This window comes from Esox lucius, chromosome 4, assembly GCF_011004845.1.
Source record: "Esox lucius isolate fEsoLuc1 chromosome 4, fEsoLuc1.pri, whole genome shotgun sequence".
Classification (NCBI taxonomy): Eukaryota; Metazoa; Chordata; class Actinopteri; order Esociformes; family Esocidae; genus Esox; species Esox lucius.
This window is the reverse complement of record NC_047572.1, coordinates 24,217,584-24,232,775: the sequence shown is the minus strand read 5'-3', so window position 1 is coordinate 24,232,775 and position 15,192 is coordinate 24,217,584. Positions and strand designations below refer to the sequence as shown.

Below are 15,192 nucleotides of genomic sequence, written 5' to 3'. Positions count from 1 at the left end.
TTAGGATGTCTTGGCCTATAGAAACTTCCTGGTAAATGGATTAGGAGATTGTCAACCCCTTACAGAATTTCCCCTGCAGTCGAGGTCAGTGCAGGTCAGTCCTGTTGTTTGCTCCTTGGGGTTTAAGGCCGGGTGTCTCTGTAAAGCACTTTGTGACAACTGCTGTGTAAAAAGGGCTTTATAAATAAATTTGATTGATTGATTGAGTGCAGAACAGTGAGTTTCCCCTGCAGTCGAGGTCAGTGCAGAACAGTGAGTTTCCCCTGCAGTAAGACCAGTCCAGAACAATGAGATTCCCCTGCAGTCTGATAATTTAATCTGGTATAAATGTCATCCAAGCTATTTCAACATGTGGTGCGGGTTTAAGGTTTAAGCGTGGAACACTTGCATTTTGTTGATGAGAAAGAACACACGCACAAACACGCATGCACATTCACACATTGCAAAAAAAATTATTGTTTTTTCAAAAGGTGGGTTGGAATATCAGCAAGATAAAATTAGAAAATGCATGCATTAACTCTGGATAAGAGTGTCAGCTAAATTACTTTAATATATTTGTGAGTGACACAGCTGTAACTAATTGAGAGTGAAGGGAATAAGGTGGATAGTTGATGGGTGTGCTGTGTCTATACAGGTTATGCTCTTCCATGGTATTTGTAGACTCCAGGATGCTGGCTAGCCACAGAGCATTAAACTTAAAGCACAGGAGAGCAGAACTTAACATTTGGTACAGAAACCTTTGTTTGCAATTACAGAGATCATACGTTTCCTGTAGTTCTTGACCAGGTTTGCACACATTGCAGCAGGGATTTTGGCCCACTCCTCCATTCAGATCTTCTCCAGATCCTTCAGGTTTCGGGGCTGTCGCTGGGAAATACGGACTTTCAGCTCCCTCAAAAGATTTTCAATTGGGTTCAGGTCTGGCGACTCCAGGACCTTGAGATGCTTCTTACGGAGCCACTCCTTTGTTGCCCTGGCTGTGTGTTTCGGGTCGTTGTCATGCTGGAAGACCCAGCCACGACCCATCTTCAATGCTCTTGCTGAGGGAAGGAGGTTGTTGGCCAAGATCTCGCGATGCATGGCCCCATCCATCCTCCCCTCAATACGGTGCAGTCGTCCTGTCCCCTTTGCAGAAAAGCATCCCCAAAGAATGATGTTTCCATCTCTATGCTTCACATTTGGGAAGGTGTTCTTAGGGTTGTACTCATCCTTCATCTACCTCCAAACACAGCGAGTGGAGTTTAGACCAAACAGCTCTATTTTTGTCTCATCAGACCACATGACCTTCTCCCATTCCTCCTCCGGATCATCCAGATGGTCATTGGCAAACTTCATATGGGCCTGGACATGCGCTGGCTTGAGCAGGGGGACCTTGTGTGTGCTGCAGGATTTTAATCCATGACTGCGTAGTGTGTGACTAATGGTTTTCTTTGAGACTGTGGTCCCAGCTCTCTTCAGGTCATTGACCAGGTCCTGCCGTGTAGTTCTGAGTTGATCCCTCACCTTCCTCATGATCATTGATGCCCCACGAGGTGAGATCTTGCATGGAGCCCCAGACCAAGGGAGATTGACTGTCCACTTGAACTTCTTCCATTTTCTAATAATTACGCCAACAGTTGTTGCCTTCTCACCAAGCTGCTGGCCTATTGTCCTGTAGCACATCCCAGCCTTGTGCAGGTCTACAATTGTATCCCTGATGTCCTTACACAGCTCTCTGGTCTTGGCCATTGTGGAGAGGTTGGAGTCTGTTTGATTGAGTGTGTGGACAGGTGTCTTTTATACAGGTATCGAGTTCAAACAGGTGCAGTTAATACAGGTAATGAGTGGAGAACAAGAGGGCTTCTTAAATAAAAACTAACAGGTCTGTGAGAGCCGGAATTCTTACTGGTTGGTAGGTGATCAAATACTTATGTCATGCAATAAAATGCAAATTAATTATTTAAAAATCATACAATGTGATTTTCTGGATTCTTGTTTTAGATTCCGTCTCTCACAGTTGAAGTGTACATTTGATAAATTACAGACCTCTACATGCTTTGTAAGTAGGAAAACCTGCAAAATAGGCAGTGTATCAAATACTTGTTCTCCCCACAGTATGTATTTCTGTCAAATCGTTTGGCGGCCCATCCCTAATTAATTGACACTTCAACGATCATTATAAATGATGTTGGGCAATCCTAATGTTATACAGTAGATGTGACGTTTCCACTCAAAATCAAAAAGAGTTACTTATCAATGATGCATGAAAAAAAAATCTATATATTTCTAGAACCCTACAAAAGAAGCATAGACACAAAAGTAAAAAAAAAAAAAAACTTTATGTTAATGGAACAACGAAAAATTGGACTGGGGACATCTTAAATGTGGAGAAAAGTCTATGAATCTTACATTCTTGAGTTGAAATATGAATAGCCACTTGCAAAGGAAGGCTTGTCTGTATACAAAAACAACAATTATAAAAATATTACATTTGGTAAACTTTAGAGAGTACTTTAGAGAGTAAAATTGTTCGTAATGGATGTGAAATTTTTTGTTATGGATGGGACGCTGTGTAAAAGTATGTGTTTCATAAATGAAAGATGTATTAAGCAAATGTCCAAATAATACATAAGTTGCTATCAGAATTAAATTCTAGAACAAAGAAATTGGAAGAAGTGTGCGAAGTAAAAATATTAAAATCTATTATTTGGAAGTTGTTTTTTCATGCCCTATTGCAGTAACCGTAGTGATGACAATTCTTCCTGTGTTGCACACCATATACAGTATCAACCAGTAAATAATATTAGTGATTTAACAATGACCCTTGAGCTAAAGACTATAAGCAATCAAGAAAAATAAGTACATTACAAATAAATTAAACAAACAAAGTGTTTCAAACCAGCTAGAAAATGTCATTCTAGAGTAAAACATTTAGGTCACCCACCGCACATTTACTATACATTTGTCCAACAGCATTCAATTATAACTTGCCCGTTTGTCTAAAAACGGAAATACACTGTGTATGTCCAATTACAAAAGTGTAGGATAAAAGTAACCTCTATTCAGTCACATTATTTCTAATTTCCTTGTGTGCTAGCAAGGATGTGAGTATATTAGGCCTACTATTTTAGATAGCCAGCTAGATTGTGTGTACTACAAAGCTAGCTAATGTGTTCCAGTGAAGTTCCTTAACTTCATTCCATGTGTTTTTGCAAAGCAGAAGACCTTCCGTTAAAGATCTATTCTTTGGTTTGGTTTGAGGCCTATAAATGTATATCAGTTCTTCTCCTCCATTGTACCCACATTTCCTTATTTCCCTTGGTGATTGTATCTCTGCTTGCCAGTGAAAAATCTACAAACCTATGAGCAGACCAGCCTTTGTATTCAACAAGTGTAATGGATTTGTGATTATAAATGTCATTTAATTCTACGTTCAATACACATACAAACATGAGGAATTGTGTATTATCTATGGGTCATTTCCTGTGATTCTGCACTTTCTGAAAGTGACAATACATTAATCTACTATGTTTTAAATACATACAGATTGACCTTTTGTCTGCTTGGACTCTAGAGAAATTGATGTTTGCATTAATTTAATTTCATACAGCCATTTTCTTTCAATGTATGTATTTGTAACATGGACAATGTAATAGAGTTTTGTTGAATGCGTTTGTGTTTTGAAAAGGCAGGTACATTTAAAAACACATTGTATGTTTTGCAAAATAACAGTTTCATCTTAAGAACACAGTTCTTAAGATGAAAAGAATCTACAAAATTGCTTATACGCAGTTAAGAAAAGGGAATATTAACTCAGGCCCTCTTTAACGATTGTCTTTGTACTTAATCTGTATACTGAACATTGTTAAAAAATGTAATGTATGTTACAAGTGTCAGTATAATTGATATTTCTCTCTGCCTCTCCTTTCCTTCTGCTATCCGCTGCAATCACTGAAGGAAGTTGAGGTAAGTCATTGATTTATCATTAGACATCTATAACTCAATGTTTGTATTTGCTTTGACAAGACAGAAGAATGAGTGTGAGTACGGAGAAGGACAGTGAATGCGGGCACCTGAGAAATAGCTGTGAGAGCCCTGTCACTGTAGACACACAATGACATGCGATGCTAGACTGTAGCAGTACAGAATGTCCCTTTGAGCTCATTGTAGTGCCGAAAAATGTTTTCCAACCACTTCAAAGCAACTTCAAGTATAAAAGATAGGAGATCACAGAGATAAAAGACTACTTCAAAATGGCAGCTGTGAGAGTATACTGTAGAGAGAGGAAAACAGGGTGCGCACCTCGATGTGATTAAGAGGATAACATCCTGTTAACTGGGTTATGCTTGACAGTGAGGCGCCCCAAATGGCAATCGATTCCCTATTTTGTACACTGCTTTCGACCACGGGCCCTTTGGGACGGATAGCAGGTTGATTGTGTCCAGCCGCAGTGAGATCCTTATCCGGGTCCAGTCACACAGGAGTCTGGGCAGGCACGGGCACAAGCAGGGTGGAGGGGGGCCACAGCACCTGCCCCTCTGCCCTGCCCTTCTGGATGTTTTTTTTTTTTTAAGAATATAATTTAGTATAATTTCCCTAAGCTGTGGTGGTGCTAACTTGGAATGTATTACTCAGCAGCAATAGTGCGTTGCTACAGTAGCTACATTAACTTGAATGTACCATCAGTAAATGTATTTATCAGCTCAGGAGGTCTGTTCATCCTTTCTACAGTCACATTAGAAGACAGAAGTTAGGCTAATATACTGATTCTGGCTGCTGTTCATAATATGGCATATATATTTGAAAATGTAATCATACATTTAAAAAAAAAACTATATGAATGCATGGTAATTAAAAGCAGTCCAACCCTCTGTTAAGCTATCTGAAACTTCATCCAAAGTACATAATAATTATCATAGATAAATGTGTCAATTACTGTGCATTTCTGGCAGAAAGTACGTTTTGTCAAACACATTTAACATCAAATAAAATATGTGCAGCCCTCTGTTGAATTTCAAAATCCCTATTTGGGCCCTGAACCAAGAAGTTTCCAGATTCACAGGCACATAGAGTAGTATATAAAATGAATACTTATTGCTATTATGCATTAAAACGTTTGTCTGAGATATATATATATATATCCAAACTTCAGACGGAGGAAAAATTATGTTTCCACCTCCATGCTTCACGGTTGGGATGGTGTTCGTGGGGTTGTACTCATCCTTCTTCTTCCTCCAAACATGGCGAGTGGAGTTTAGACCAAAAAGAGCTTTTTTGTCTCATCAGACCACATGACCTTCTCCCATTCCTCCTCTGGTCATTGGCAAACTTCAGACGGGCCTGGACATGCGCTGGCTTGAGCAGGGGGACCTTGCGTGCGCTGCAGGATTTTAATCCATGACTGCGTAGTGTGTTACTAATGGTTTTCTTTGAGACTGTGGTCCCAGCTCTCTTCAGGTCATTGACCAGGTCCTGTCGTGTAGTTCTGGGCTTATCCCTCACCTTCCTCTCACCGAGGGAGGGAGTTGACCGTCATCTTGAACTTCTTCCATTTTCTAATAATTACGCCAACAGTTGTTGCCTTCTCACCAAGCTGCTTGCCTATTGTCCTGTAGCCCATCCCAGCCTTGTGCAGGTCTACAATTATATCCCTGATGTCCTTACACAGCTCTCTGGTCTTGGCCATTGTGGAGAGGTTTGAGTCTGTTTGATTGAGTGTGTGGACAGGTGTCTTTTATACAGGTAACGAGTTCAAACAGGTGCAGTTAATACAGGTAATGAGTGGAGAACAGGAAGGCTTCTTAAAGAAAAACTAACAGGTCTGTGAGAGCTGGAATTCTTACTGGTTGGTAGGTGATCAAATACTTATGTCATGCAATAAAATGCTAATTCATTATTTAAAAATCATACAATGTGATTTTTGTTTGTTGTTTTAGATTCCGTCTCTCACAGTTGAAGTGTACCTATGATAAAAATTACAGACCTCTACCTGCTTTGTAAGTTGGAAAACCTGCAATAGCGGCAGTGTATCAAATACTTGTTCTCCCCACTGTATATATACAGGTAACGAGAACAGTGGGGAGAACAAGTATTTGATTTTGCAGGTTTTCCCACTTACAAAGCATGTAGAAGAGAGCTGGGACCACAGCCTCAAAGAAAACCATTGGTAACGTGATTTCATTTGTCATTTTTCCCCCTAAAAGATTTCAGTTTGATATTTCAATTTAATTTTTCACATTAAAAGTGAAAAATGTTCTCTTTGTCTCATTCTTTTACATCACAAAATCCGGGCTTTTTAACAGGGGTGTGTAGACTGCATGGTCGAGGTGCCAGAAAGAAGCCTTTACTGCACCAATGAAACAAAAAAGCCTGGTTACAATATGCCTGACAACATCTTGACACACCTCACAGTTTTTGGCACACTGTAATTTGGAGTGACGAGACCAAAATAGAGGAGTCAACTAGTCCTTTAGTGAACAAAATACCATCCCCACTGTGAAGCATGGTGGTGTTTCACTGATGTTTTAGGGGAGTGTGAGCTCTAAAGGCACAGGGAATCTTGTGAAAATTGATGGCAAGATGAATGCAGCATTTTATCAGAAAATACTGGCAGACAATTTGCATTCTTCTGCACGAGAGCTGCGCATGGGACGCTCTTGGACTTTCCAGTATGACAATGACCCTAAGCACAAGGCCAAGTTGACCCTCCAGTGGTTACAGCAGAAAAAGGTGAAAGTCCTGGAGTGGCCATCACAGTCTCCTGACCTTAATATCATCAAGCCACTCTCAAACGAAAACTCAAACATTCGGTTAATGCAAGATGACCAAAGACTTTGCATGACCTGGAGGCATTTTGCCAAGACGAATGGCAGCTATACCACCTGCAAGAATTTGGTGCCTCTGACAACTATTAGAAAAAACTGCATGCTGTCATTGATGCTAAAGGGGGCAATACACAGTATTACAAACAAAGGGTATGACCCGTAAACGTAATGAACCACAAACATAATACATATCTGCAGCTTTTAATGTAACACTCTGTCACAGCGCAGTGGTGGAGAGGAGGAACCAGGTGCAGGCAGAATTGCATCCGTATGTTGAACTTTTAATATAAACAAACACTGAATACAAAAAACAAACTGACGTGTAACATACAGAGAGAATAACCGACCAGTGAGGGGAGCAGAGGAGAAACATTTAAACACAGTGATGGGGAGATTGGGACCTGGTGTGCATGAGTAAGGGAGACAAGACCATGAATGAGTCCGGGGGGAGTTCCTGGAGTGACGGGAACCGGGAGTGCACGACACGATGGCGCTGGTCATCACCGTACCGTGACGTACGCCCACTAATGTAATAAGTTTCCCACAAATGTAATAGCAGTGGCCTACAGTACCACAAATGGAATACGCCATAACTATTATTTTGGCAGGGATTTGTCATGTTTGCAGGAAGGTGACCTTCTTCAGCTTTCAAAATAGTAATAACTTCCCACAAATAGTAAGTCATGAAGTAATAAATCCCTAATATAAGGGAAATCTGCAGCTTACACAAGTTGCTAACTAAATGTCTTTAACGGCCAATGACATTTTCTTCCCACTTATTCGTGTCCTTTCTTGTCTTTTTTGCAAAAATGCTGTCATGTCACTTTATATTCTTTACTAGTGAGTTGTTTAATTGTAAAGCAGGTGAGTTTGTTCTGAAAATTTGTTTAGGGTTACTGTGTGATTGGTTGTTAATCTTTGCTAGATTGACATGATACAGTTTTTTCCTCTCCTGAGATTTTTTACACTTGGCTTTGTAATAAAACCTGGAATAAATATGGAATTAATATGATGGGGTTTAATGGCAACAACACTTGATCAGTCAAAACAAGTAAGACCTAACAGGAAAATAATATGTGGGACAAAAATGTCATTGGCTGTTGAAGGCACTTCGAGTTAACAACATTTAGAGTTAGCTGCAGATTTTGATTATATTAGTAACATATTACATTTGCGCAAAGTAATTACAATTTTGAAAGCGGAAGATTTTCACCTTCCTGCAAACGTAACAAATCCCTGCCAACGTAACAGTTACGAGGTAGGCAACTGCTTTTACATTTGTGGGATACTTACTTCGTTAGTGGGATTATTACGTTAAAAGTCACAGATTTGTATTACGGTTGTGGTTTATTACGCTTGTGGGATGTCGTTACGTTTGTGGGTCTAACAGTGCCCCTTTTTTGGGTTTGGCCCCTGCCCCTCCAGAGGTCAGTGCACAGGCCTGAACCTGGGGCCATTGTGTCATGATGTCAGTGGTATTATCTGGGCTGGATGGAAACTTGGTGCAGAGCAAGATGTCAGACAGGTTGAGGGCTCTGCTGATGGAGATAAATGACCTCCACGGTAAATGGCGTTTGGCTAAATCATGTCTTTGTCACAGTTATTGCTTTCTGTAACATTAGAGCTCACACAGTCAAGTCAATATAGAATAATTGAGTCTGGGGTGAGAGACTAAATCTGATGGGAACGAAAATTAGGAAAGAGAGAACAAGGTGGAGAAGTTAGAATGAGAGGACTGCAGAGGAAGGGAGTAAAGGAAAGGATGAAGAGACCTGAGGGACCAGTTAATTGGGGCTCGGCAACTCATATCAAACTAATGGACTTATTAGCTCAAACCTTAACTGTAATTTGTAAAACTGTAATTGGTAAAACAGGAAATCTTGTTAAACAGGAAATTGTGGAGGGAGAGTGCCCATTTCTATTAGTAAATTATCAGCTTTCGCTCCCCACCTTCCTCTATTCCTCCCTCCTCTCCTCCCACACTTCTCTCTCCCTTTGCTATCCTCTCCTCTCTAATAAAGCATTCTCTGCTGTATTGAGAAGGAGACAGGCCCTGCTTTTAACCACAGCAGTGGGTCTCACAGTGGGTCTGCTACAATCACTCCGCCACACTATCTCCCATGAGGCGCTATTTAAGTAATGTAACCATCAGTGTGTGTGTGTGTGTGTGTGTGTGTGTTTGCGTGCGGTGTGTTTGAGTCTCTGGACAACCATTAAAACTGTCTCTGCCAGTGAAAGTCTACTCCCTCAAAAAAGGAAACTTGTACTTTCCGCTAAATCTCCATTATATCCAAACAGTGAATGTTTTTATTATTTGTATTATTTTTTCAATTATTTGCAACATGTAATTATAGCCAAGTTTAACCCCTAAAAGTGGTAGGAACTGGCCTTATATGGATAGGGCTGCATGTGAATGTTGCTAACCGAACAAAAGCATAATTATGTAGAAATGGGAATGTATGTTTGGAGATGATGGGAAACTTATTCTTGTCTCCAAGTGGCTACACTGTAAATTGAATTCATTTTCATTACTCAGAGAAGTCGTGTAATTAAAAGGTGATTTGTTGGGCTGTGTTAGCCGTGCTCCGAGCACACATCATTTTGTCCGGATGAACGCCCTGCATCACGGCAATCCTGCAATTGCATTTGTTGTTTACGCAATCCAAAAAATGGCCATTAAAAATTACAATCTCGGTTAGGCGGGCATCATTTTAAAGCGTGTTTAAAGTTCCGCTGCCAACGTGACAGGCTAAATTATAAAATACAATCTTACAGCATTTGGGTTTTCAGAAGGCAATTTAGCGAGACAGATTGGTATTTTGGTGCATATGTCCTGAAGTAATGAGTGCAGTCGTGTGCATGCTCTTACTTTCCTCACAATATACAAACGTAGGGTCCTTCTGTTCAGAACCACGCAGGGAACCGTCGTCTTCTATGTGACCCTTCACCTTGAACTTGTATGACATGAGTTTCATGATGCGCAAATTTGAAGTGGTCCTTTTGACCACAGCGTTTGTCTTGCTGAAATTACATTTACACTGCATTTCTAATGAGGCTCAACATCTCATTGGATGTTGTTCTCTTGTCCAATGTGATGCTCAAGCACAGAATGGCTGTAAATGAATAAAGAAGAAAACTATTATTATTGCATTTTATTTAAAAAAGCCTTGCTTCCCATTTATTGGTTTGTGTTGAGTAAAACATATTTGAATTCGAACACTTGTCATTCAGACCCTTACAGCACTGTAAAGCACAAAGCCTGAGCTCAGACATCAAGTACTACATTACAATTTAGGCATATTTCAATTCCAAATCTACTATTTTCAGTGTCTGTTGAATGAAATAAAATGAGTCATAATCTCCATAAAACTTTGCGGCAAAACTAGATTAGTCTCCCTTTTTTTATTTTGTAGGAGCCAAAATGCTGTTTGAACAATAATGTTAGCTTTTGAATGGTATACATTATTATTTGGATTTACTTCCCATATTTTGATCTCTTATCTACATAATGACCTGGTTTTTAAGTTTTACGTTTCATTATGGCTTACACTACCTCGCCATTTTGATAACAGCAAATATGTATAGGACAAGTTGACTTATATTAGTATTGGCTAAATATAAGAATACAATTTTTTTTGTATAGCTAATTGAAGAAAATGAAATTGACAAGCATCATCTTGTCCTGATGAGATTTACACAGTTATGAAAAGTCCATTGTATGTCTAATTGAAACACAGACTTTATTTGAAATGATCTTAAAATTCCTTGGGGGATAAAAGAATGGTGAAATGTGAAAAGATCCAATATCACATAATGCCACTAGGTTTTATGGGAATCATAACACATTGACAATTTCAGTCTATTCTGAGGCAGAGCTTGGCTTTCTCTCCCATGGTTGCAAACCAAGCCGTGGTCCAAATGGTCCAAACCCCCAAAATCTTATTACCGGGTTCTACCAAATTTCCCAGCTAAAAGATAGAGGCAGATAATATTAATATTTAATACTCTACAAAAAATATGTAAGTTTCATGTCCCATGATGAACAGACCCTTGTTATTAGGCTGCAACAAATCATAAAGCTGCTGCTGGACCTGGATCATAACTGAATTCTCCCCTTCGCTTGAAGCCGTGATGCCGCTCTGTTCACTGTAACAATCTATCCTCCTTCTCATGCTTCTGCTGCTCAATTACTTCACTAAAGATGTTTCTCAAGGGCACACACCGTTTTATATATATTTTTATAATAGACTGCTTTTCTTTCCTCTGAGTGGCAGATATCTAATTTCCATTTTTATGTTATGTTGCTTAAATTTGCTTCAACAGTTCAAATCCTTAGCAAATAAGCCAACAAGATTCGACGTTACACCCAGCTTTGCCAGATTCACTAACAATATACCGCCCCATCAACCTGCGGACTCCATATAAAAACCGCACAAACGCTATTTGTATATTCGACGGTCTCATATTGGTTGATCATACAAATGCATTATGAAATAACAAAACAAATAAAGACGTTTATAACTTCAATGTCAACTAAATAGTATCAAGCAAAAAAATCATAATTCTATTATGCTTGCAATATTTTTTTAAATGTAAGATAAACGTCTTGTGGGGCCCTCTGATTGGCACACCCATCGCACTCATTTAACTCCGCCTCCGGTCTATACCGGTTCAAATGTAAGGAGCGACACACCACCTTCACCCAATCCTGATTGGTCCAAATAATTCATGACTAAAACACAGAACCAGGAACTCCTGCTGCCGTCAATTTGAACCATTCTGTGTGAGACTTGATATAGTTCTGCTGTTTACAGAAAGATTCTGTCCAGGAGAGATTAGGATTAGTGGAAAGTGTGTGTGTGTGTGTGTGTGTGTGTGGGGTTGGTTTGGGTCAGGTCCAGTTGAGCTGGTAAATGTATTGCCTATCAGTGGTTCCAGCTTGGTGTGTCTGAGCCAAACCCAAACTTGTTTCCCATTGAGAGCAGCTCAACAAACTGGCCTTATGGAGCTGGCCAACTCACAACATCATCCCTGGCCCCACTGTCTCCCAACTCTCTCCAACTGTCCTTTAACTCACTATGTTGTCCTTCCTACATTATCTTTGTCCACTCTCTGACAGATTCCCTGTCCATACTCTTTCCCTCTCTTTTCTTCACTAACATTCCTCTCTCCCTTTCTGTTCTTTATTCTCCATCTTCCCCCTAATCTCCATGTTCCTCTTTGTCCTCCTCACTTCTCCTCCTTGTTCCTCCAATAGATGTAAAGCAGTGTTCTGTGGTTCATCCTCCTCTGATATTCTGCACCATCTGCTTCTCATTGGTTATTCTCTATTCTTCTATTCATTCATTCATTCATTCATTCTGTCTGTCTGTCAGTACAGATGAAGAGGAAGGATTGGATCTATATATGTGAATAGCCTCTATTTTATATTGTAATGGTTGGTGGTGGTCTGTGGTGTGTGGAGAAGGTGGTGGCATGTGATGTTTGCTTATGGTGGTAGGGTGGTTTTATTGTAATGAGAATGTCTCATTTAAAGTAAGACAAAGTCTCTCATTCGGTATCTCTGTTCTCCACACACACAAACAATAGGAAATCGTTTTGGTGAGAGAATTTGGTCTTTAGAGGAATCTGCTGTGGGGACCATGCTGAGTGTGTTATTTCATTTCTAAACTCACGTTGAGCCAACACAGTTGAGCTGGGCTGAGCGAGATGGGGGTGGGTGGGGGGGGGGGAATCAGAGAGAAGGAGAGAGGGAGAGTTAGCAAGAGTAACACCACAAGGAAAATAGAGAATTTGAGAGTTAAGACCTAAGAGGAATGTTTTTTGTCCTCCCAGTAGGATATGCTGGTGTTCGTTATTTGAGCTTGGAAAGGGTTTGATTCCTTCTGTTTTTCATCAGTCCGATTGCTATCCTGCAGACGACAGGATGTGTACTGTGCTTCCCAGAGCTTAGATCTGAGGCCACACCTTAACGTTTCTCCCAAAGGCCGACTGATAGGAAGTTAAGTGTACGCTTCCAGCCGTAGAGCTTGGTTACATTACGAGGCCGAGAAAACAAAACCGCTCGATAGACATATCTTAGTTTGCGCTATGATTTCCTTAGCGTTTGAATTTACACTGGCGTGTTTGAAACGTACCACACAGGATTGTGGCCGTCAAACATGGGAAAACAGAGCAACATGCGTACGCACTGCACGGAAACAGTTCAGTCAGGATTGTTTTCACACCACGGGGGGGCGGTTCCCATCGAAAATGTGGCGCGCGCTACCTTCGGAAGGTAGCATCCTGAAATATCGATATCTGCACGTTTACACAACAAAATAATTGAGTCCTTTTTAATACGTCTTGGAAAAGGTAACTTTATATATACAAGCCTGTAGATTAAAAAAAAAAAAACCTCAACATGTAAGCTAGTTGTGACATTCACTTTTCTTTGAGAACCTCAGGTGTGTGATTGGTGGATTGACGGTTTCATGCGGATCGCCCCTCGCTCCCCTCCGACCTCCAGCAGACATACTGATCCATCGGTGTCACCCTGGCTGCCATGTTATCACAGGAAGTGAAGGCAAGAGAGATTGACCTCTGCACTTCTGCCCTGTTTTTTTATTGGCCAGCGGGCGTCTGAGAAGGTTTTTAAGTGGGAGGGTCACCCAAGAGGGTCCAATTCAAAAGACACGTCAACGATGAAGGATTCCTCATAGGCAATACGAACATGAAAGCCGTTTCTACCCCGTGGAGGGAAACAGAACATTAATAGTGTAATAGAAACGGCCGGTCTGTGGTAAAGGCCACGGTGCGTCTTGATTGTGCAGGTTGTGTAAATGTCCTGTTTGAACAGTCATCATGTATTTGAACAGGACCTGCTAAGAGTATCTGTCTGGTTGCCAGTCCATTATTTTATTCCTCTCACTACCTCCCTATTGTTTTATCATCTCCCTGTGGCTTTATTGGATCTGCCACTGCGACAAAGCTCTATTCCTTCCCACCCACCCCACCCCCCCCCCCCCCCACACACACACACTTGTCTCTTTTCTGTTCTCTCTCCCTCATTCTCCATCCCTCACTCTCTAGTTCTCCTTTTCTCCTGTGCTCTCCGTCCCTCATTCTCCCTCCCCTCATTCACAATTCGCTCCTTCTCTCACTCTTTCTGTCACTCTCCTGATCTCCCTCTTCCCTCCTCTTTCTCTTCCTTGCTCACTCCCCCTCTACTCAGATTCTGTTTGCCTAACACCCCATTACACCATGTAAAACAGTTCACCGTTACGGACTAATTCAATTCAGATGAATGGCTCATTTCTCCGATGTGCTGTTCTTTCATGAGACATCCATTTTAATGTAATTATATATCACAGTATTTTCGCCAAAAAGAAACAAATCACGGATGAAAAACGAAAGAAAACACGTTCCAAGCAAAAAAAAAAGCCTCATTCTAATGAGTATTTAACTTGTGCGTGTATGGCTGTAATTACTGATGGTACAGGGTGAATAGGCTGTTGCTTCAGAAGAGAATATCTGCTTGTAAAGAGTTTAATCTGAGACTAAGTCCCTGTGATATTTGCATCTCCATTACGCTGATCGTCGTCTGTGACAGAGAGATAATCAGGACAGCAGATCAGGCCACCGCCGGTCTCGCTCTTTAAACCAGCTGGAAACTCACATATGCTGACAGACGGTCTGTTTTGACTGCCTCTTGACGGCCTCTGTTTCTCTGGGTGTGTAGTCAGCACCAGAACAGGTGAAAACAGAAGTTGGCGCACTGTGCCTTTAGAAAAATAAACTCATAACGAACAAGGTAGATTAATGTGCTTATACGGATTTGTTCCGGGCTGTGTGACCTTAGATGTTTTCTTGTCTGTTTCTATGGAGATGCCAGTGTGTGTATTAAACCCTTTGCTCCTGGGTTTTCCCTCAGGATGACTACTTCAAGAGCTGGGGACCTGCCAAGCCAATCAACCAAGGTAAGACCAGAGTCTATGACATGTGTGTGTGTATGTGTGTTTACTTGTTTGTGGGGGGGCTTGCAGTTTGTGGGTATGTGCAGATCCAGACAAGATTCAGCTTATAGCTTAACAATTTTATAGCAGGCAGTGACACAATGCACTTCCTAAGCACATTGTGCCTACTGTTCCGTAGCTACCTGGAGTTAAATAGCAAGCCAGTGTCTCCCTCTGGGAATATAGAAAATATACTTTCAACCGTGTATTGGTTTCCCCATACATATGTGATGACACCATGTCCTGTAGAGGTCCCAGCGATATGCCAATTATCTGGCTAATGTCAGCTCCCTTGGGAGGCACCGCTACCAGCTAGTGAGAATGACCAGTGTTTTGTTGCTTCCTACTGGGGAGTTGTATCACATTGTCGCCAGTGCAAATGAGCTAACTTGGCA

The 15,192-nt window shown here is 40.9% G+C and overlaps 1 protein-coding gene across 2 annotated transcripts in view; it reads left to right on the top strand.

Moving 5' to 3' along the window:
• Window positions 1-15,192, top strand: part of spock1 (SPARC (osteonectin), cwcv and kazal like domains proteoglycan 1) — a 211,524-nt gene that overhangs the window by 92,379 nt on the left and 103,953 nt on the right. The window contains exons 3-4 of one of the 2 annotated variants that reach the window (XM_029119540.2): window positions 3,937-3,945; window positions 14,716-14,761. In XM_029119540.2, the coding sequence (XP_028975373.2) occupies window positions 3,937-3,945; window positions 14,716-14,761 (55 nt within the window). The remainder of the gene's footprint in view (window positions 1-3,936; window positions 3,946-14,715; window positions 14,762-15,192) is intronic. The other variant, XM_029119541.2, reaches the window with a different exon arrangement.